The sequence below is a fragment of the Coregonus lavaretus genome, assembly GCF_964263955.1.
Source record: "Coregonus lavaretus genome assembly, chromosome: 5".
In the NCBI taxonomy this organism is placed as follows: domain Eukaryota; kingdom Metazoa; phylum Chordata; class Actinopteri; order Salmoniformes; family Salmonidae; genus Coregonus; species Coregonus lavaretus.
The window spans coordinates 19,626,782-19,651,313 of record NC_139992.1 but is presented as its reverse complement, the minus strand read 5'-3'; the positions used below and the strand labels follow the sequence as shown (position 1 = coordinate 19,651,313).

Genomic DNA, 24,532 nt, shown 5'->3' with positions numbered 1-24,532 from the left:
GACCTCTGGTGGGTGTTGATGGAATTAAATCCTTTGAAACAGCAGCCCTGCAAATATCTATGTTTCTTGTTGTTCTGAAAGGTTAAGCACACAGCAAATTCTCCAGTTTAAAAAAAACAGAGTTTTAAAGGTCCTGAACAGTCATTCTGAAAAGTACTTTTTCTCTCATGGGTAACTACCAGGAAGTTGAAAAAGACAGGCTGAGTGGGTGGTGAGCTTATATTAATTAGTTCGCCTTGACTGACAGCTCTTTGAAACACCTATGTCAAGCAACTTGGATGCAGTGAGCAGTGTTGCAGTAAAATCATCTTAAGCAAATTTGGTGACACAAAAAGCAACTCAAACAACATTGAAATTGCATCATTGATGTCATTTATATATATATATATCTCCCGTTTGGCATGTCTTTTGTGATGTGTTTCACAGCAGCACTGACGGATGTGTTGACATGACAACTGAGTCAGAGTTTTGAATGACCCTTCTCCCCCTTTTGTTCCATGCTGGCTGAAGACCTCGCTAGCCAGTAACTAGCTAACACCAGACACAGATGAAAGGGGAAACATATACGAATATTTGCCATAGATTGATAGGGTAAACTTGTAATTATATTTGCTGACACCATTCAGTCACATTTTGGCGCCAGTAGAGTAGCTATCTAGATGTATAAACCACGCCCCTCTGCCCCGATGTTGGTTAAAAGGCGGTACTTATTTAAGTTAGGTAAGAGAATATCATGTTACAGTACCAGTGGTGTGTTAAAATGAGAGTTAAGGTGATGTCACGTTGTCCCCTAAATAATGAATCCAAGTGTTTGACATGGGGGAGGGGACCAGTAACTTTATAATCAAACTTTATCAATGTATAACTTATCATACTTTAGTCATCATACTTTGATCTGGTTTCCTTCAAATATCATCACATTTCATGAAAAACATCATTTTAACTATTCATGACCTTTAAATCAACACTGAAAGTGTTGTCTATGGACCCCATATAAACACCGGAACAGTGTTAAATTAACTTACGGATTAGTGTAAAGCCTTATTCAAATATTTCCCAGAGTGCCTTGCCTTTTGAGTAAATTGTAGAGTTATCACCAATGACTATATTTGTTATTGACAGAGACATGGATGATGTATTCATCCATTTTCGGTCCTATGGACTTCACCCAGTATTAAGTGAGATCCTAAGTGAATGTTATCATTAAAAATATATATGTTTAACACAATACCACACGCCATTTTGAGGGCCTAGTTTTACCCTTTTTTAGGGGCCTGAAACTCATACATATAACTTTGAACTAAAACCACGTCATTATTATCATATTTCCCAGCAGGCTCTATTGCAGGTTGATATTTCAGAATTGTTTGTTTCAATATCTATGTTTGTGCACATACATTGATTGACTGATTAATCTTGTGCTACACAAAGATAAATGACATACATTTTTATAAACTAATCCAATTAGTTAGTTCAAATCAGTTAGTTCCTAATGTTCCTAACCCAGGCAGTCATTCTGAATGCAGATTTCAGGTGAATAATTATTCCAACTGTTGGATCTCCACCCACTGATTGGATTCCAATAGGAATTACATGTCACCTTGCAAGCTAGCATAATGTGACTTGCAGGCCTGATGTGGCTTGTAAACCATGGGTTTCAGGCCCTTGTGTTACAATCTCAGAATAAAAGGTTTACATTTGTGACTAAAGGGAGACAAACACTTATTTATCTTTGTGTAGCATAATATTAATCAATCAATCAATGCACCTGCACAAATATAGATATTGAAACAAACAATTCTAAAAACAATCATCCTGCGATAGAGCAAGCTGGGAAATATGATAATGATGGGCATGGTTTTAGTTCAAAGTGACGTGCATGAGTTTCAGGCTCCTTTATTTGGTTAAAACTATGCCCACAAAATAAAGCCTTATGAAATAAATACAGTGCACAACTATTCAGACCCCTTCACCTTTTCCACATTTTGTTACGTTACAGCCTTATTCTAAAATTGATTAAATGCACATTTTTCCTCATCAATCTACACAAAATACCCCATAATGACGAAGTGAGAAAACAGGTTTTTAGAAATGTTTACCAAAAAAAATAAACAAGTATTTACATAAATATTCAGACCCTTTGCTATGAGACTCGAAATTGAGCTCCGGTGCATCCTATTTCCATTGATCATCCTTGAGATGTTTCTACAACTTGATTGGAGTCCACCTGTGGTAAATTCAATTGATTGGACATGATTTGGAAAGGCACACACCTGTCCCACAGTTGACAGTGCATGTCAGAGCAAAAACCAAGCCATGAGGTCAAAGGAATTGTCCGTTGAGCTCCAAGAAAGGATTCTGTCGAGGCACAGATATGGAGAAGGGTAACAAAACCTTTCTGCAGCATTGAAGGTCCCCAAGAACACAGTGCCCTCCATCATTCATAAATGGAAGAAGTTTGGAACCACAAGACTATTACTATAGCTTGCAGTCTGGCCAAACTGAGCAATCAGGGGAGAAGGTTCTTGGTTAGGGAGGTGACCAAGAACCTGATGGTCACTCTGACAGAGCTCCAGAGGTCCTCTATGGAGATGGGAGAACCTTCCAGAAGGACAACCATCTCTGCAGCACTCCACCAATCAGGCCTTTATGGTAGAGAGGCCAGACGGAATCCACTCCTCAGTAAAAGGCACATGACAGCCCGCTTACGTTTACATTTTACATTTTAGTCATTTAGCAGACGCTCTTAGCCAGAGCGACTTACAGTTAATAAAAAATATATATAATAATACTGGCCCCCCGTGGGAATCAATCCCACAACCCTGGCGTTGCAAACGCCATGCTCTACCAACTGAGCTACATCCCTGCCGGCCATTCCCTCCCCTACCCTGCACGACGCTGGGCCAATTGTGCGCCGCCCCATGGGTCTCCCGGTCGCGGCCGGCTACGACAGAGCCTGGATTCGAACCAGGATCTCTAGTGGCACAGCTAGCACTGCGATGCAGTGCCTTAGACCACTGCGCCACTCGGGAGTTTGCCAAAAGGCACCTAAGGACTCACAGACCAAGAGAAACAAGATTCTCTGGTCTAATGAAACCAAGATTGAACTCTTTGGCCTGAATGCCAAGCGTCCCGTCTGGAGGAAACCAGGCACCACTCATCACCTGGCCAATACCATCCCTACGGTGAAGCATGGTGGTGGCAGCATCTTGATGTGGAAAGGTGAACGGAGCAAAGTACAGAAGAGAGATCCTTGATGAAAACCTGCTCCAGACCTCAGACTGGGGCGATGGTTCACCTTCCAACAGGACAACGACCCTAAGCACACAGCCAAGACAACGCAGGAGTGGCTTCGGGACAGGCCTCTGAATGTCCTTGAGTGGCCCAGCCAGAGCCCGGACATGAACCCGATCGAACAGCTCTGGAGAGACCTGAAAATAGCTGTGCAGCGATGCTCCCCATGTAACCTTACAGAGCTTGACAGGATCTGCAGAGAGGAATGGGAGAAACTCCCCAAATACAGGTGTGCCAAGCTTGTGGCATCATACCCAAGAAGACTCGAGGCTGTAATCGCTGCCAAAGGTGCTTCAACAAAGTACTGAGTAAAGGGTCTGAATATTTATGTAAATGTGATATTTCAGTTTTTAATTTTTAATTGATTTGCAAAAAAAATGTAAAACCTGTTTTTGCTTTGTCAATATGGGGTATTTTGTGTAGATTGATAAGGAAAAAAATACATTTATTTAAGGCTGTAACGTAACAAAATGTGGAACAAGTGAAGGGGTCTGAATACTTTCCGAATGCACTGTATGGCATTGTGTTAAATATATATATATATATATTTTATGACAACATATTCATTTAGGATCTCACTTTTTGAAGTCCGTAGGACCAAAAATGGATGAATGCAACAACCATGTCTCTGTCACTTACAGTGGTGGTAACTCTACAATTTGCTTGAAAGGCAAGGCACTGTGGGAATATTTGGAAAAGGCTTTACACTAATCAGTGTGTTAATTTAACACTGTTCTGGTGTCTATATGGGTCCACAGACTCAACACTTTCAGTATTGATTTAACACCATCAGTGTTCTTAGTTATTATTTTTTTTACTGGAGAATTTGTTGTGAAGAGATATATTTTGAAGGGACCATCTCTGTAAAGACTCTGTCTATGCATACTACATGACACGCGTAATAATTGCATAATTTCTTTGCCGTGCATCATTTCTCCAACATGTGTTTTTCTTTAAGTGGTGGCCTCAATAAAAAAGATGGTGGTCCGCAAACAGTCCCTGTGCCGCATGTTTGTCTTTACTTTACTTTATATACTCTTTGTGTGCAGATCTCTGTGAGGACAAAGGACGAGAGGTTGAGCGGGTGTTTTCAGTTTCCGGTGATGCTGCCATGTTAACATCCACCCTGGTGGACCTCAATGTGTTTGACTACCGCAGCATCCCCTATAACATCTCATGGTATGACCCAAGGACTGGGAGAGAGCTGACCAGGGAGACAAGAAAGACTCTGCCGCGGGGAAAGACACTGTGGATTTTTAACATCGCGATGGAGGATGCTGGAAACTATGAGTGTGTTGTGAGGTAGGGGCAATACTTTTGTCTGCTGTGTGTGTGTGTGTGTGTGTGTGTGTGTGTGTGTGTGTGCTGTAAATCTTTCCTGTTACCTTTGATAAACAGACTACCCTCCCAGTGCTATAAGAAATCGGCCTTACTGATTGTGAACCACACCAACCCAGAAGAATGCGGTCGACCAGAAAAGGCCGACCAGGTCCTGACCAACAAAGCCACCGATTTTCTGAACTGCCCATTGAGTGACCATATCAGGGAAGTGGACAATTACTCCATTCAGTGGTACAAGGTGAGTCCTATGGGGTAAACAGACAGTGCAGTGCAATGGGAGAGTGTTGAGAGGGAACGCCTGACAGCAGGGGTGGACTGGCCATGCCGGATGGGCTGGTAAATTTTTAGCCCAATGGGATTGTCTTTTTTTTATTTATTTTTTTACATAATTATAATTATCTGGCTAATAACCAAATTAGTTCACCCAAATTACAATGACATTGGTTTCCTTACCCTGTAGGCCAGTCTATGGACAAGGTATAACAACAACGTGCTTTGGTTTGGTTTCCCTTGCACTGTTGTCACATGGAAGCGTTTTGGCATTTGTGGCACAAATCTCATTCAAGTAATTTGACCGATATTGGCATTTGTCGCGCATCAGTATGAAAAATGTATGCACTCACTAACTGTAAGTCACTCTGGATAAGAGCATCTGCTAAATGACTAAAACGTAAAATGTAATCATGTTCAAATCAATTTGAGATACATTTGGACATGATGTAGTCCCCTGTAGCTCAGTTGGTAGAGCATGGCGCTTGCAACGCCAGGGTTGTGGGTTCGTTCCCCACGGGGGGCCAGTATGAAAATGTATGCACTCACTAACTGTAAGTCACTCTGGATAAGAGCGTCTGCTAAATGACTAAAATGTAAAAAATGTAAATGTAATAACGGGGTCCACAGTGACAAAAATGGGCCTTTTGGGGGCCTCAAGGAAAGAAAATGGGCCAATGTCGGGGCCTCAAGGGAAAAATGGTCTGGTGTGTCAGAAATGCCAGGGCGGATTTCTGGTCCCAGTCTGCCCCTGCCTGACAGTGCTGGAAAGCCTGTTTGAACTCTTTTCAGTCATTCAGTCTGTCTCTATGTATTCTTAATTTCTGTTTAAAACTATAGGAATGTGGGGTTATTACTACTAGTGACTACATTTGAACAATGTTCCATCAGATACGGTATATACTCTTTACATTGTTCATTGCTCTCACACATTGTACTGCATTGAATTGTTCTGAGAGTAGGTCTTCTAAGGTAAGACATTATCACAACTTATCTGTAATTGTGTATTCATTTTGTTTTATTAGCCATATTCCATTACTATGATATTCCATTCCATTACCACTACCTTTCAGTGTGGATTTCTACTTTAAACCTTTCAGGGCTGTGAAACCATTGTGAAAGATGACCCATTGTGGAACAGGTTTAGCTATGTCAATAACAGTGTTACGGAGTTACTCCATGTAAAAGCGGTCATCCCTGAGGACCATGCGTTCTACACCTGCACCATGACCTTTAACTTGGAAGGGCTCAGCGGCAGGATCTCAGAGACCATCAACGGTATGGTGGACGGTGAGTTTTGTTGGCACAGCTCATAAAAGTTGTCCCTAACCACAGATTATTACCATATACCACCAATCCTTACCACAGCCATTACAGAGATACAGTGCCTTCAGAAATTATTCACACCCGTTGACTTTCTCCACATCTTGTTGTGTTACATAGTGGGATTAAAAGGGATTTAATAGTCATTTTTTGTTAACAATCTACACAAAATACCCTGTAATGTCAAAGTGTAAGAAAAAGCCTAACATTAAAAATAGAAAAAAATAGAAAAATAGAACACTAATATATCTGATTACATAAGTATTCAACTCCCTGAGTCAATATATGTTAGAATCACCTTTGGCAGAGATTACAGCTGTGAGTATTTCTGGGTAAGTGTCTAAGAGCTTTCCACACCTGGATTGTGCAACATTTCCCCATTATTCTTTTCAAAATTCTTCAAGGTCTGTCAAGTTGGTTGTTGATCATTGCTAGACAACCATTTTCAGGTCTTGCCATAGATTTTCAAGCAGATTTAAGTCTAAACTGTAACTCGGCCACTCAGGAACATTCACTGTATTCTTCGTAAGCAACTTCAGTGTAGATTTGGCCTTGTGTTTAAGGTTGTTGACCTGCTGAATGGTGAATTCATCTCCCAGTGCCTGGTGGAAAGCAGACGGAACCAGGTTTTCCTCCCTGGTCTTCGTGGTTGAATCTGTGTTTGAAATTCACTGCTTGACTTAGGGACTTACATATAATTGTACTGTATGTGTGGGGTACAGACATGAGGTAGTCATTCAAAAATCATTTGAAACACTGTTATTGCACACAGTGTCACGATCGTCAAAAGGAGCGGACCAAGGCGCAGCGTGGAATGCGAACATACTTTATTTATATTCACCACACGAACAAAAACAACAAAACGATACGTGAAGTCCTTGGTAACAAACACAAACCAACACGGAACAAGATCCCACAAAACACAACTGCCAAACGGCTGCCTAAGTATGGGTCCCAATCAGAGACAACAAGCAACAGCTGATTCTCGTTGCCTCTGATTGAGAACCACCCCGGCCAACACAGAAACACATGAACTAGATACTGAAACAATGAACATAAAACATAGACTCTACACACCCTGGCTCAACATAAAAGAGTCCCTAGAGCCAGGGCGTGACAGTACCCCCCCCCAAAGGCGCGGACTGCGACCGCGCCAACATAAACCGAACAGGGGAGGGCCGGGTGGGCATTCCTCCTCGGAGGCGGATCCGGCTCCAGGCGTGACCACCACCCTCTAATAACCCCCCCGTAGTGCCCCTGGTCTGGTCCCGCTGGCTGGAGCTGGACTGGACATCGGTGGAGCGGATTGCTTATGCTCCGGTGTGGAGCAGCTGACCGGTACCTGACCAGGCACCGGTGAAACGGGCACGGGCTGTGCCGGAATGACGACGCGCACCACAGGCTTGGTGCGGGGAGCAGGAATGGGCCGGACCGGGCTGACGACGCGCACCCCTGACTTGGTGCGGGGAGCAGGAACGGGCCGGACCGGGCTGACGATACGCACCCCTGGCATGGTGCGGGGAGCAGGAACGGGCCGGACCGGGCTGACGATGCGCACCACAGGCTTGGTCCTCTATGGAGATGGGAGAACCTTCCAGAAGGACAACCATCTCTGCAGCACTCCACCAATCAGGCCTTTATGGTAGAGAGGCCAGACGGAAGCCACTCCTCAGTAAAAGGCACATGACAGCCCGCTTACGTTTACATTTTACATTTTAGTCATTTAGCAGACGCTCTTAGCCAGAGCGACTTACAGTTAATAAAAAAAATAAAAGATAATACTGGCCCCCCGTGGGAATCAATCCCACAACCCTGGCGTTGCAAACGCCATGCTCTACCAACTGAGCTACATCCCTGCCGGCCATTCCCTCCCCTACCCTGCACGACGCTGGGCCAATTGTGCGCCGCCCCATGGGTCTCCCGGTCGCGGCCGGCTACGACAGAGCCTGGATTCAAACCAGGATCTCTAGTGGCACAGCTAGCACTGCGATGCAGTGCCTTAGACCACTGCGCCACTCGGGAGTTTGCCAAAAGGCACCTAAGGACTCTCAGACCAAGAGAAACAAGATTCTCTGGTCTAATGAAACCAAGATTGAACTCTTTGGCCTGAATGCCAAGCGTCCCGTCTGGAGGAAACCAGGCACCACTCATCACCTGGCCAATACCATCCCTACGGTGAAGCATGGTGGTGGCAGCATCTTGATGTGGAAAGGTGAACGGAGAAAAGTACAGAAGAGAGATCCTTGATGAAAACCTGCTCCAGACCTCAGACTGGGGCGATGGTTCACCTTCCAACAGGACAACGACCCTAAGCACACAGCCAAGACAACGCAGGAGTGGCTTCGGGACAGGCCTCTGAATGTCCTTGAGTGGCCCAGCCAGAGCCCGGACATGAACCCGATCGAACAGCTCTGGAGAGACCTGAAAATAGCTGTGCAGCGATGCTCCCCATGTAACCTTACAGAGCTTGACAGGATCTGCAGAGAGGAATGGGAGAAACTCCCCAAATACAGGTGTGCCAAGCTTGTGGCATCATACCCAAGAAGACTCGAGGCTGTAATCGCTGCCAAAGGTGCTTCAACAAAGTACTGAGTAAAGGGTCTGAATATTTATGTAAATGTAATATTTCAGTTTTTAATTTTTAATTGATTTGCAAAAAAAATGTAAAACCTGTTTTTGCTTTGTCAATATGGGGTATTGTGTGTAGATTGATAAGGAAAAAAACACATTTATTTAAGGGTGTAACGTAACAAAATGTGGAACAAGTGAAGGGAGTGGCATCTCCCGAGTGGCGCAGTGGTCTAAGGCACTGCATCGCAATGCTAGCTGTGCCACTAGAGATCCTGGTTCGAATCCAGGCTCTGTCGTAGCCGGCCGCGACCGGGAGACCCATGGGGCGGCGTACAATTGGCACAGCGTCGTCCAGGGTAGGGGAGGGAATGGCCGGCAGGGATGTAGCTCAGTTGGTAGAGCATGGCGTTTGCAACGCCAGGGTTGTGGGTTCGATTCCCACGGGGGTGGCAGTATGAAAAAAAAATATATATATATATAAAAAAAGAATACAAATAAAAAAATTTGAAAAAAAATTAAAGAATGTATGCACTCACTAACTGTAAGTCGCGTCTGCTAAATGACTAAAATGTAAAATGTAAAATGTAAGGGGTCTGAATACTTTCCGAATGCACTGTATGGCATTGTGTTAAATATATATATATATATTTTATGACAACATACTCATTTAGGATCTCACTTTTTGAAGTCCGTAGGACCAAAAATTGATGAATGCAACAACCATGTCTCTGTCACTTACAAATACAGTGGTGGTAACTCTACAATTTGCTTGAAAGGCACTGTGGGAATATTTGAAAAAGGCTTTACACTAATCAGTGTGTTAATTTAACACTGTTCTGGTGTCTATATGGGTCCACAGACTCAACACTTTCAGTATTGATTTAACACCATCAGTGTTCTTAGTTATTATTTTTTTTACTGGAGAATTTGTTGTGAAGAGATATATTTTGAAGGGACCATCTCTGTAAAGACTCTGTCTATGCATACTACATGACGCGTAATAATTGCATAATTTCTTTGCCGTGCATCATTTCTCCAACATGTGTTTTTCTTTAAGAGGTGGCCTCAATAAAAAAGATGGTGGTCCGCAAACAGTCCCTGTGCCGCATGTTTGTCTTTACTTTACTTTATATACTCTTTGTGTGCAGATCTCTGTGAGGACAAAGGACGAGAGGTTGAGCAGGTGTTTTCAGTTTCCGGTGATGCTGCCATGTTAACATCCACCCTGGTGGACCTCAATGTGTTTGACAACAGCAGTATCCCCTATAACATCTCATGGTATGACCCAAGGACTGGGAGAGAGCTGACCAGGGAGACAAGAAAGACTCTGCCGCGGGGAAAGACACTGTGGATTTTTAACATCGCGATGGAGGATGCTGGAAACTATGAGTGTGTTGTGAGGTAGGGGCAATACTTTTGTCTGCTGTGTGTGTGTGTGTGTGTGTGTGTGTGTGTGTGTGTGTGTGTGTGTGTGTGTGCTGTAAATCTTTCCTGTTACCTTTGATAAACAGACTACCCTCCCAGTGCTATAAGAAATCGGCCTTACTGATTGTGAACCACACCAACCCAGAAGAATGCGGTCGACCAGAAAAGGCCGACCAGGTCCTGACCAACAAAGCCACCGGTTTTCTGAACTGCCCATTGAGTGACCATATCAGGGAAGTGGACAATTACTCCATTCAGTGGTACAAGGTGAGTCCTATGGGGTAAACAGACAGTGCAGTGCAATGGGAGAGTGTTGAGAGGGAACGCCTGACAGCAGGGGTGGACTGGCCATGCCGGATGGGCTGGTAAATTTTTAGCCCAATGGGATTGTCTTTTTTTTATTTATTTTTTTACATAATTATAATTATCTGGCTAATAACCAAATTAGTTCACCCAAATTACAATGACATTGGTTTCCTTACCCTGTAGGCCAGTCTATGGACAAGGTATAACAACAACGTGCTTTGGTTTGGTTTCCCTTGCACTGTTGTCACATGGAAGCGTTTTGGCATTTGTGGCACAAATCTCATTCAAGTCATTTGACCGATATTGGCATTTGTCGCGCATCAGTATGAAAAATGTATGCACTCACTAACTGTAAGTCACTCTGGATAAGAGCATCTGCTAAATGACTAAAACGTAAAATGTAATCATGTTCAAATCAATTTGAGATACATTTGGACATGATGTAGTCCCCTGTAGCTCAGTTGGTAGAGCATGGCGCTTGCAACGCCAGGGTTGTGGGTTCGTTCCCCACGGGGGGCCAGTATGAAAATGTATGCACTCACTAACTGTAAGTCACTCTGGATAAGAGCGTCTTCTAAATGACTAAAATGTAAAAAATGTAAATGTAATAACGGGGTCCACAGTGACAAAAATGGGCCTTTTGGGGGCCTCAAGGAAAGAAAATGGGCCAATGTCGGGGCCTCAAGGGAAAAATGGTCTGGTGTGTCAGAAATGCCAGGGCGGATTTCTGGTCCCAGTCTGCCCCTGCCTGACAGTGCTGGAAAGCCTGTTTGAACTCTTTCTTTTCAGTCATTCAGTCTGTCTCTATGTATTCTTAATTTGTGTTTAAAACTATAGGAATGTGGGGTTATTACTACTAGTGACTACATTTGAACAATGTTCCATCAGATACGGTATATACTCTTTACATTGTTCATTGCTCTCACACATTGTACTGCATTGAATTGTTCTGAGAGTAGGTCTTCTAAGGTAAGACATTATCACAACTTATCTGTAATTGTGTATTCATTTTGTTTTATTAGCCATATTCCATTACTATGATATTCCATTCCATTACCACTACCTTTCAGTGTGGATTTCTACTTTAAACCTTTCAGGGCTGTGAACCCATTGTGAAAGATGACCCATTGTGGAACAGGTTTAGCTATGTCAATAACAGTGTTACGGAGTTACTCCGAGAAGAAGCGGTCATTCCTGAGGACCATGCGTTCTACACCTGCACCATGACCTTTAACTTGGAAGGGCTCAGCGGCAGGATCTCAGAGACCATCAACGGTATGGTGGACGGTGAGTTTTTTTGGCACAGCTCATAAAGGTTGTCCCTAACCACAGATTATTACCATATACCCCCAATCCTTACCACAGCCATTACAGAGATACAGTGCCTTCAGAAAGTATTCACACCAGTTGACTTTCTCCACATCTTGTTGTGTTACATAGTGGGATTAAAAGGGATTTAATAGTCATTTTTTGTTAACAATCTACACAAAATACCCTGTAATGTCAAAGTGTAAGAAAAAGTCTAACATTAAAAAAATATAAAAATAGAAAAAATAGAACACTAATATATCTGATTACATAAGTATTCAACTCCCTGAGTCAATATATGTTAGAATCACCTTTGGCAGAGATTACAGCTGTGAGTATTTCTGGGTAAGTGTCTAAGAGCTTTCCACACCTGGATTGTGCAACATTTCCCCATTATTCTTTTCAAAATTCTTCAAGGTCTGTCAAGTTGGTTGTTGATCATTGCTAGACAACCATTTTCAGGTCTTGCCATAGATTTTCAAGCAGATTTAAGTCTAAACTGTAACTCGGCCACTCAGGAACATTCACTGTATTCTTCGTAAGCAACTTCAGTGTAGATTTGGCCTTGTGTTTAAGGTTATTGACCTGCTGAATGGTGAATTCATCTCCCAGTACCTGGTGGAAAGCAGACGGAACCAGGTTTTCCTCCCTGGTCTTCGTTGTTGAATCTGTGTTTGAAATTCACTGCTTGACTTAGGGACCTTACATATAATTGTACTGTATGTGTGGGGTACAGACATGAGGTAGTCATTCAAAAATCATTTGAAACACTGTTATTGCACACAGAGTGTCACGATCGTCAAAAGGAGCGGACCAAGGTGCAGCGTGGAATGCGAACATACATTATTTATATTCACCACACGAACAAAAACAACAAAACGATACGTGAAGTCCTTGGTAACAAACACAAACCAACACGGAACAAGATCCCACAAAACACAACTGCCAAACGTCTGCCTAAGTATGGGTCCCAATCAGAGACAACAAGCAACAGCTGATTCTCGTTGCCTCTGATTGAGAACCACCCCGGCCATCACAGAAACACATGAACTAGATACTGAAATAATGAACAAAAAACATAGACTCTACACACCCTGGCTCAACATAAAAGAGTCCCTAGAGCCAGGGCGTGACAGTACCCCCCCCCCCCCAAAGGCGCGGACTGCGACCGCGCCAACATAAACCGAGCAGGGGAGGGCCGGGTGGGCATTCTTCATCGGAGGCGGATCCGGCTCCGGGCGTGACCACCACCCTCTAATAACCCCCCCGTAGTGCCCCTGGTCTGGTCTGGCCCCGCTGGCTGGAGCTGGACTGGACACCGGTGGAGCGGATTGCTTAGGCTCCGGTGTGGAGCAGCTGACCGGTACCTGACCAGGCACCGGTGAAATGGGCACGGGCTGTGCCGGACTGACGACGCGCACCACAGGCTTGGTGCGGGGAGCAGGAATGGGCCGGACCGGGCTGACGACGCGCACCCCTGACTTGGTGCGGGGAGCAGGAACGGGCCGGACCGGGCTGAAGACGCGCACCCCTGGCTTGGTGCGGGGAGCAGGAACGGGCCGGGCCGGGCTGACGAAGCGCACCATAGGCTTGGTGCGGGGAGCAGGAACAGGTCGGACCGGGCTGGCGACGCGCACCATAGGCTTAGTGCGAGGGGCAGGAACAGGCCGGGCCGGGCTGGCAACGCGCACCATTGGCTTGGTGCGGGGAGCAGGAACGGGCCGGGCCGGGCTGACGACGCGCACCACTGACTTGGTGCGGGGAGCAGGAATGGGCCGGGCCGGGCTGGCGACACGCACCACAGTCTTGGTACGAGGGGCAGGAACAGGCCGGACCGGGCTGTGGAGACGGACTGGAGGTCTGGAACGAAGAGCTGACACAACCCGTCCTGGCTGAATGCCTATCTTAACACACTCTGTGTGAGGCATCAGCACAGGACGTACAGGGCTGTGTACACGTACTGGCACAACAGCACGTGACACTGGCGCAGGATATCCGGGACCGAGGAGTGGTACTGGAGGCCACGAGCGTTGAGCCGGCACACTCCGTCCTGGCTGCATGCCCACCTTAGCACGACACGTGCGTGGTGCTCGCACAGGACGTACCGGACTGTACGCAGCTCCGCATATCTCGGAACCTGCCCAGTCTCACGCTGCCTAGCCTGAGTACGGGGAGTTGGCTCTGCTCTACCTCTAGGCTCCGCCAACCTCCCTTCCGGCCCCCCAAACCCGGTGGCCTACTCTCCTAATCCCCAACCTCGCCCTGTAGCTGCCTCCAGCAGCTCCGTCGTCCATGCCGTGTGCCCCCCCCTAAAAATTTATTGGGGTTGCCTCTTGCGTGTCCGACGTCGGCCCGGTTGGCGCCGCTGCTCCTCTCTACGGCGCGCCTCCACCGTCTCCTCCCACGGACGGCGATCCATACCGGCCTGGATCTCCTCCCAAGTCCAGGACCCTTTCCCGTCCAATATCTCCTCCCAAGTCCAGGCTGTCTGCTCCTGGACACGCTGCTTGGTCCTGTTATGGTGGGATCTTCTGTCACGATCGTCAAAAGGAGCGGACCAAGGCGCAGCGTGGAATGCAATCATACTTTATTTATATTCACCACACGAACAAAAACAACAAAACGATACGTGAAGTCCTTGGTAACAAACACAAACCAACACGGAACAAGATCCCACAAAACACAACTGCCAAACGTCTGCCTAAGTATGGGTCCCAATCAGAGACAACAAGCAACAGCTGATTCTCGTTGCCTCTGATTGAGAACCACCCTGGCCAACACAGAAACACATGAACTAGATACTGAAACAATGAACACAAAACATAGACTCTACACACCCTGGCTCAACATAAAAGAGTCCCTAGAGCCAGGGCGTGACACAGAGTGAGTCCATGCAACTTATAATGTGACTTGTTAAGCAACATTTTACTCCTGAACTTGTTTAGGCCTGCCATTACTAAGGCATTGAATACTTCTTGACTCAAGACATTTCATCATTTTTAATTAATTTGTAAACATTTCTAAAAACATTCCACTTTGACATTATGGGGTATTGTGTGTAGGCCATTGATACAAAAATCTAAATTGCATCAATTTCAAATTCAAGCTGTAACACAACAAAACGTGGAAAAAGTCAAGGTGTGTGAATACTTTCTGAAGGCACCGTATATGACCCTGAATCAGAGGTTATGAGTTCATAGAGGCTGCTTTGAAACTTTGCTCTTTGAGAGCTTAGAAAGGGTTGTTTTCTATAGGGTCAGGTGACTGAATATTTCTGTGTCTTTCTATGATGTTTATGAATCATTGTCATAATTTCAGTGCAGTATTGCCTGGAGCCCAAAGTGGTTGAACCTGCCAATGAGATCATCAAAGCAGATCTGGGTGAGTAAACCACTAGAGAACGTGTGTGTGTGTTTGTGTGTGTTGTGTGTGTGTGTGTGTGTGTGTGTGTGTGTGTGTGCGCGTGCGTGCGTGAGTTTATTATTTATTTTCATTCATGATCCAAATAAAGAATTCAATGTTTGCCCCCTAGGTTCTTCCTTCAGTAAGATGTGTCGGGTGTTTGTGCCGAGTGTGGGGAATAAATGTTGCACGGATTTGAATTGGAAAGCTAGCAATAACTCCATTTCCAAAATTGTCTCAGAGCGCATCTTTCAGGAATCACAAAGGTAGGTTGAGACAACACAACAGTATCGCAATACACACTGTAAGAATTCTACAAATGTGTTGCTTTTTAACCATTTTCATGTAGACTTGATTTTTTTTTCACCTTTATTTAACCAGGTAAACCAGTTGAGAACAAGTTCTCATTTACAACTGCGACCTGGCCAAGATAAAGCAAAGCAGTGCGATAAAAACAACAACACAGAGTTACATATGGGGTAAAACAAAACAAAGTCAAAAATACAACAGAAATAAATACATATACAGTGTGTGCAAATGTAGCAAGTTATGGAGGTAAGGCAATAAATAGGCTATAGTGCAAAATAATTACAATTAGTATTAACACTGGAATGATAGATGTGCAAGAGATGATGTGCAAATAGAGATACTGGGGTACAAATGAGCAAAATAAATAACAATATAGGGATGAGGTAGTTGGGCGGGCTAATTTCAGATGGGTTGTGTACAGGTGCAGTGATCGGTAAGGTGCTCTGACAACTGATGCTTAAAGTTAGTGAGGGAGATAAGTGTGTTTTGGATCATTGTCTTGCTGCATGACCCAGCTGCGCTTCAGCTTCAGCTCACAGACGGATGGCATGACATTCTCCTGTAGAATTCTCTGATACAGAGCAGAATTCATGGTTCCTTCTATTAAGTCAAGTCGTCCAGGTCCTGAGGCAGCAAAGCATCCCCAAACCATCACAATACCACCACCATGCTTGACTTACAGTATGAAGTTCTTACTGTGTAATGCAGTGTTTGCTTTTCGCCAGACATAATGGGACCCATCTCATCCAAAAAGTTGACTCAAGTTTGCCAAAAAGCACCTGAATCATCAAGACTCTTTGAAGAATGTTCTATGGACAGATGAGTCAAAAGTATAACTTTTTGGACGACATGGGTCCCATTACGTTCTACAGGAGAATGTAAGGCCATCTGTCTGTGAGCTGAAGCTGAAGCACAGCTGGGTCATGCAGCAAGACAATGATCCAAAACACATATTCAAGTTTACTTGAAAATGGTTAAAAAGCAACACATTTGAAGTTTTGTAATTTACTAGTCAAAGTCCAGACCTAATTCCAATTGAGATGTTGTGGTAGGACTTGAAACTAGCAGTTCATGCTTGAAAACCCAAAAATGTTGCATGCAAGAGTGGGCCAAATTCCTCCACAGTGATGTGAGAGACTGATCAACAACTACAGGAAGCATTTGGTTGCAGTCATTGCAGCTAAAGGTGGCACAACCAGTTATTGAGTGTAAGGGGGCAGTTACTTTTTCACACTTGCATAACTTTGTTAATTAAATAAATAAAATAAGTATAATTTTTGGGTTTGTTATTTGTACACTCAGGTTCCTTTATCTAATATTAGGTTTTGGTTGAAGATCTGATAACATTCAGTATAAAAAATATGCAAAAATAGAGAAAATCAGAAAGGAGAAAATACTTTTTCACGGCACTGTATATGCCTGTATTCTGTGTCATCCAGATGGATGTTCTACTGTATAGTATCTAAACTGTTGGTATCGTATCAGGTATACCACTGAGATTAAGATAGGCTCCATATACCTTAATACATAGTGCTTGCTTTGAAACTTTGGAACTTCACAAAATCAAATCAAATCACATTTTATTTGTCACATGCGTCGAATACAACAGGTGTAGACCTTACCGTGAAATGCTTACTTACAAGCCCTTAACCAACAATGCAGTTCAAGAAATAGAGTTAAGAAAATATTTACTAAATAAAATAAAGTAAAAAATCAAATAAAAAGTAACAATAAAATAACAATAACGAGGCTAAATACAGGGTGTACCAGTACCAGGTCAATCAGCGGGGGTACAGGTTAGTCGAAGTAATTTGTACATGTAGGTAGGGGTAAAGTGACTATGCATAGATAATAAACAGCGAGTAGCAGCAGTGTAAAAACAAAGGGAGGGCGGGGTGTCAATGTAGATAGTCCAGGTGGCCATTTGATTAATGTTGACACAAAGGAACTTGAAACTCTCGACCAGCTCCACTACAGCCCTGTCGATGTGAATAGGAGCGTGTTTGGCCCTCCTTTTCCTGTAGTCCACGATAGCTCCTTTGTCTTGATCACGTTGAGGGAGAGGTTGTTGTCCTGGCACCACACTGCCAGGTCTCTGACCTCCTCCCTTTAGGCTGTCTCATCGTTGTCGGTGATCAGGCCTACCACTGTTGTGTCGTCAGCAAACTTAATGATGGTGTTGGAGTCGTGCTTGGCCACGCAGTCATGGGTGAACAGGGAGTACAGGAGGGGACTAAGCATGCACCCCTGAGGGGCCCCAGTGTTGAGGATCAGCTTGGCAGATGTGTTGTTGCCTACCCTTACCACCTGGGGGCGGCCCGTCAGGAAGTCCAAGATCCAGTTGCAGAAGGAGGTGTTTAGTCCCAGGGTCCTTAGCTTAGTGATGAACTTTGTAGGCACTATGGTGTTGAACGCTGAACTGTAGTCAATGAACAGCATTCTCACATAGGTGTTCCTTTTGTCCAGGTGGGAAAGGGCAGTGTGGAGTGCGATTGAGATTGCGTCATCTGTTGATCCATGGGGGCGGTATGCAAATTGGAGTGGGTCTAGGGTTTCCGGGATGATGGTGTTGATGTGAGCCATGACCAGCCTTTCAAAGAACTTCATGGCTACCGACGTGCTACGGGACGGTAGTCATTTAGGCAGGTTACCTTCGCTTTTCTGGGCACAGGGACTATGGTGGCCTGCTTGAAACATGTAGGTGTTACAGACTTGCTCAGGGAAAGGTTGAAAATGTCAGTGAAGACACTTGCCAGTTTGTCCATGCAGGATCTGAGTACACGTCCTGGTAATCCGTCTGGCCCCGCGGCCTTGTGAATGTTGACCTGTTTAAAGGCTACGGAGAGCGTGATCACACAGTCGTCTGGAACAGCTGGTGCTCTCATGCATGCTTCAGTGTTGCTTGCCCCGAAGCGAGCATAAAAGGCATTTAGCCCATCTAATAGGCTCGCGTCACTGGGCAGCTCGCTGCTGGGTTTCCCTTTGTAATCCGTAATAGTTTGCAAGCCCTGCCACATCTGACGAGTATCAGAGCCGGTGTAGTAGAATTCAATCCTAGTCCTGTATTGACGCTTTGCCTGTTTGATGGTTAGTCTGATGGCATAGCGGGATTTCTTCCAGTCTGTGCTAGCAAAACAGTGACAGCCAGTGACTGATGTGGTGTACTCCTCAATGCCATCGGAAGAATCCCGGAAGACATTCCAGTCTGTGCTAGCAAAATAGTCCTGTAGCTTAGCATCTGCTTCATCTGACCACTTTTTTATTGACAGAGTCACTGGTGCTTCCTGCTTTAGTTTTTGCTTGAAAGCAGGAATCAGCAGGATAGAATTATGGTCAGATTTGCCAAATGGAGGGCGAAGGAGAGCTTTGTATGCGTCACTGTGTGTGGAGTAAAAGTGGTCTAGGTTTTTTTTCCCTCTGGTTGCAGATGTGATATGCTGGTAGAAATGAGGTAAAATGGATTTAAGTTTGCCTGCATTAAAGTTCCTGGCCACTAGGAGCACCGCTTCTGTCCTGCCGATGCACGGAAATCCAGCCAACTGTATATTATCCGTGTCGTCGTTCAGCCACGACTTGGTGAAACATAAGCTATTACAGTTATTAATGTCCCGTTGGTAGGATAGTCTAGAACGGAGCTCATCCAGTTTATTCTCCAGTGATTGCACGTTGGCCAATAGAACGGATGGTAGAGGCGGGTTCCGAAAAATTCTCACAAGGCACCCGATCTCCGCCCCCTGTACCTCTGTCTTTTCTTCACACGAATGACGGGATTTGGGCCTGGTCTCGGAGAAACAGTATATCCCTTCTGTAAGACTCATTAAATAAAAAAATCTTTGTGCAGTTCGAGGTGAATAATCACTGTTCTGATATCCAGAAACTATTTTCGGTCATAAGAGACGGTAGCAGCAACATTATGTACAAAAAAGGTTACAAACAATGGAAAAAACCACACAAAATAGCACAGTTGGTTAGGAGCCTGTAAAACGGCACCCATCCCCTCAGGCGCCAATAACAGTGTATGTTATGTTAACTGTTGCCATGATGGTTTGATTGTGCGTTCACAAGGGGGAACTTGTCTGTCTCCCCCCCAGAGCAGGGAGTGGAGAGAAGAAGAGGAGGAGGGTGTATGGTTGGAGCGTCATTTGAATTTCTTGATGGTGGAAGAGGAAGACTTTTACATCAACTACACGTGTTTGGTTTCCAGTGACAGAGGCATTTCTTTAGCCTTCTTCATACTACAGCCTACACGTTAGACAATACTGTCTGGAGGATAACATAAAGGTGTTTCAAAAGAGATCACACACATATTATCCTGTCCCTTTACCCTTGTTTTGATAGTGTATTATAACAACTGCAACCTCACCACTTTTGAAAAAACTGTTATAAATGCTATCTTCTCTCTTTTTCTGCACAGATCCAAACTACCTGCTCCCTATTGGGGTACTACTGACCAGTGCTGTCGCTCAGGAGGATGTTCCCGCTTCTCTACACAAACACAGGTACGCAATGAGAGACACTTTACCGCACATATACTGCGCAAGCACACTCATGGAAACATTAATAGAAACATGCCTGAGCGCGCACACGCAGACATGCACACACTCATGCACACACACACACTATCTGCAGACTCATTGCATACTGTGCTTTCACGAAATGGAAACTCGCACTAACATAAATATACATTCCTACACCAGATACAGACAGAAATGCACATACAGCATGTCTCCCCACAAACCCCCAGGCCCACACTTAAACCCACACACACACGCATGTTGCATTGCTTGTGTTAGGTTCTGAACAAACTGAGTAAAAACTCAAACGGACAACTAGAAAAAGCTCAAACAAAGTTTATTCACCCACTGGGTCATACAGCTGCAAAGACAAAGATGTTTACACAATCACATATATTTATACCTTCCTACTAGGCGGAGTCAACCCCTTGCATATCTAGACAGCCAATACATCTCTGTTGCTAGTCAGGAACGTATTTGGTTCCTCTCATTGGTGTAGCCTCCTGCTAGAACCTTCATGGGCATGGAAATATACAGTTGAAGTTGGAAGTTTACATACAGTCATTAAAACTTGTTTTTCAACCACTCCACAAATTTCTTTTTAACAAACTATAGTTTTGGCAAGTCGGTTAGGACATCTACTTTGTGCATGACACAAGTAATTTTTCCAACAATTGTTTACAGACAGATTATTTCACATATAATTCACAGCAATTACAGTGGGTCAGAAGTCTACATACACTAAGTTGACCGTGCCTTTAAAGTTGGCTTGCAAGCTGAAGAACACCATCCCAACTGTGAAGCACGGGGGTGGCAGCATCATGCTGTGAGGGTGCTTTGCTGCAGGAGGGACTGGTGCACTTCACAAAGTAGATAGCATCATGAGGAAGGAAAATTATGTGGATGTATTGAAGCAACATCTTAAGACATCAGTCAGGAAGTTTAAGCTTGGTCGCAAATGGGTCTTCCAAATGGACAATGACCCCAAGCATACTTCCAAAGTTGTGGCAAAATGACTTAAGGACAACAACGTCAAGGTATTGGAGTGGCCACCACAAAGCCCTGACCTCAATCCTATAGAACATTATGGGCAGAACTGAAAAAGCGTGTGCGAGCAAGGAGGCCTCTTACACCAGCTCTGTCAGGAGGAATGGACCAAAAGTCATCCAACTTATTGTGGGAAGCTTGTGGAAGGCTACCCGAAACGTTTGACCCAAGTTAAACAATTTAAAGGCAATGCTACCAAATACTAATTGAGTGTATGTAAACTTCTGACCCACTGGGAATGTGATGAAATAAATAAAAGCTGAATAAATCATTCTCTTTACTATTATTCTGACATTTCACATTCTTAAAATAAAGTGGTGATCCTAACTGACCTAAAACAGGGAATTTTTACTAGGATTAAATGTCAGGAATTGTGAAAAACTGAGTTTAAATGTATTTGGCTAAGGGGTATGTAAACTTCCGACTTCAACTGTATGTGTGTGACAGGACTGACTGTTCCTCCTCACTTCATCTGACCTGACCTCGGGCCGAATTCCTCACTCCTCCCTACTCCACGGCTGTCCTACCTTAGCAGTGACTGAAACCAGACTGTTGCCCTTTGCCTCTCTCTATAGGGTACATGAGATTTAAGAATAAAATTTTCCAACAGAATGTAAGCTCTGCACTCCCCTTTCTCACTCAGTAACTTTCCATACACCCGGTTCTAATATGGTAACATGAATAAGTATATTCCAAGCTAGAATCCAACACTTGTTTCCCACTCCCCACCTGACCACAAGTAAAATCAGTAGCAAGTGTAGCAATGTATTGTAGCACATCCCACAGCTATGCAAGCACAGCATTTTCCATGACTCAGAGGAAACAGAGAGGAAGTTTGATACAAGGCACTAAATAGGCCATGTAACCATAAAACACAAGCAACTATGGTGTCATAAATAACCAAGCCTCCTCTGTTAGGCAGGTTTGTGGAGGCTTTTGCTCTAGCCCAGCACTAACACATCTATTTTGTTTTACCTGTCCCTATCCTGCATGTGGCAGACTCTGATGGGAAGTTGTATGATGCATACGTGGCATACCCCCGTCTGTTTGGGGATGGGGGCGGAGCCTGTGGGGAGGCAGAGATGTTTGCCCTCCACATGTTGCCCCAGGTTCTGGAGGGGAGGTGTGGCTACAGGCTGTTCATACTGGGCCGGGACAGCCTACCAGGGGAAGGTATGACATCTCAGCTCGACCCTGAGGCTCCAGGTTCCAGAAGACTAAGTTAGCCTTGGCATTAGTACATAAGTAGCATGATGATGAAATATGTGAAACCTTTCTGAAATCATAAAGACCTTCAGAAACCATTTCAATGGTAGAACAATGTTTTAATAACAATTTCCCCTGCTCCCTGACCCCCTCTTCTCCTCCCTCCTCCCTTTCCCCCTCTTCTCCTCCCTCCTCTCTCCTCCCTTTCCCCCTCTTCTCCTCCCTCCTCCCTTTCCCCCTCTTCTCCTCCCTCCTCCCTCTCTAGCCATAGTAGATGCAGTGGAGGAGAGCATGCTGGCAAGCCGGCGTCTCCTCCTGGTCTACTCTGGCTCTACGTTCTGCAGTGGAAGCCACAGTGACAGCAGCAGTGGTGTCCTGGAGGCCTGGCAGAGCTTCGAGAGGCAGACGGCCTTGCACTGTGCCCTGTTGGAGGGCTCCCTTAAGGTGGTCCTTGTGGAGCTGGAGGAGGTCTCCCCCACACAGCTGACCCTCTTCCCCGAGTCGGTGCGCCACCTCCGGGAGCGCCAGGGCGCCGTCTGCTGGTGGAAGAGTAGCAGAGGGTTGAGGTGTGGGAGGTGGGGAGAAGAGGAGGAGGTGGAGGAGAAGAGAGGGGAGCTGGCTTCGTCCCCTCTCTCCTCACCCTCTCTTTCCTTGTCCTCACGCTTCTGGAAGGAACTGAGGTATTATATGCCAGTGAGGGGCACGAGGACGAGGTGACCAGAGAAGAACAGCCTGATGAAGTTGTGATGGGATGGATGGGCTTTGGAGAGGACAGTGTTAGACATAACGAGGAAATCTGTTGAATGAAAGGACTTCTGGTACCTGACTCTCTCAACACATTTTCATGAAAAATTATTGAATCCAGTTATTTATGTGTGACTGATACCGGTGTGGAACAGCTGGTCACTCTTAAAGGATTCTGAATGATTACCTTGCCAATAGGATGATTGAATATTATTGTCTTGCAGACAATTATTTTTTTGTGAGTTTCCTCCTAATACAGGATGTGGTAGGAATCCTAAGGGTCATCATCATCACACCTGTTAATACTTATTTTCTATAACTTCGTGTGAAATCTATTTCTTATTGCAACGGCAAGTAAAATATGCCCTTTGTGTTTTATAGAAACGCAAGGTGTTTAATGTGAATGATGTTTTGCTTACAGCTAATGTTTTTTATACTGTCTATGTTTTCATGTTTTCTATTGTTTTCTAAAAATACATTTTAATCTATTTTAGAATAAGGCTGTAATGTAACGAAATGTGGAAAAAGTCAAGTGATCTGAATACTTTACGAATGTACTGTATGTCATGAGGTCCACCTGGCTACCACAACACACTGTCTTCAGTAAGGTTTGTGGTCCCCACGGAGAAGCAACTCCACCATGGGGCTCATGTTGTCTCAATTGCACTGGCTCTTTAACTAGTCCCCACCATGCAGCTCTGCCTGGAGGCCCTCTAAAGCCTTGTTCACACTGCAGGCCTTAAATGGATACATCAGGATTTTGGCAATGAGGCCCTTTATCTACTTCCCCAGAGTCAGATGAACTTGTGGATATCATTTTTATGTGTCCAGTATGAAGGAAGTTAGAGGTAGTTTCGCAAGCCAATGCTAACTAGCGTTAGCGCAATGACTGGACGTCTATGGGTATCTGCTAGCATGCTTCTCTTCTGGGAAGGCTTTCCACTAGATGTTGGAACATTGCTGCAGGGACTTGATTCCATTCAGCCACAAGAGCATTAGTGAGGTTTGGCACTGATGTTGGGCGATTAGGCCTGGCTCTCAGTCAGTGTTCCAATTCATCCCAAAGGTGTTCGATGGGGTTGAGGTCAGGGCTCCGTGAATGCCACACCGATCTAGACAAAACATTTCTGTATGGACTTCGCTTTGTGCACGGTGGCATTGTCATGCTGAAACAGAAAAGGGCCTTCCCCAAACTGTTGCCACGAAGTTGGAAGCACAGAATCATCTAGAATGTCAATGTATGCTTTAGCGTTAAGATTTCTCTTCACTGGAACTAAGGGGCCTAGCCCGAATCATGAAAAACAGCCCCAGATCATTATTCCTCCTCCACCAAACTTTACAGTTGGCACTATGCATTGGGGCAGGTAGCGTTCGTCTGTCGGACTGCCAGATGGTGAAGCGTGACACATCACTCCAGAGAATACAATTCCACTGCTTCAGAGTCTAATGGCGGTGAGCTTTACACCACTCCA

The 24,532-nt window shown here is 44.8% G+C and overlaps 1 protein-coding gene across 1 annotated transcript in view; it reads left to right on the top strand.

Moving 5' to 3' along the window:
• Positions 1 to 23,209, top strand: part of LOC311128831 (interleukin-1 receptor type 1-like) — a 57,122-nt gene extending 33,913 nt beyond the window's left edge. Inside the window, exons 3-10 of the mRNA XM_084161056.1 lie at positions 9,948 to 10,200; positions 10,311 to 10,491; positions 11,628 to 11,817; positions 15,157 to 15,219; positions 15,371 to 15,506; positions 19,646 to 19,797; positions 22,110 to 22,283; positions 22,582 to 23,209. Of these exons, the coding sequence (XP_084017182.1) occupies positions 9,948 to 10,200; positions 10,311 to 10,491; positions 11,628 to 11,817; positions 15,157 to 15,219; positions 15,371 to 15,506; positions 19,646 to 19,797; positions 22,110 to 22,283; positions 22,582 to 23,033 (1,601 nt within the window). The 3' untranslated portion in view covers positions 23,034 to 23,209. The remainder of the gene's footprint in view (positions 1 to 9,947; positions 10,201 to 10,310; positions 10,492 to 11,627; positions 11,818 to 15,156; positions 15,220 to 15,370; positions 15,507 to 19,645; positions 19,798 to 22,109; positions 22,284 to 22,581) is intronic.
• The last annotated feature ends 1,323 nt before the right edge of the window (positions 23,210 to 24,532 follow it).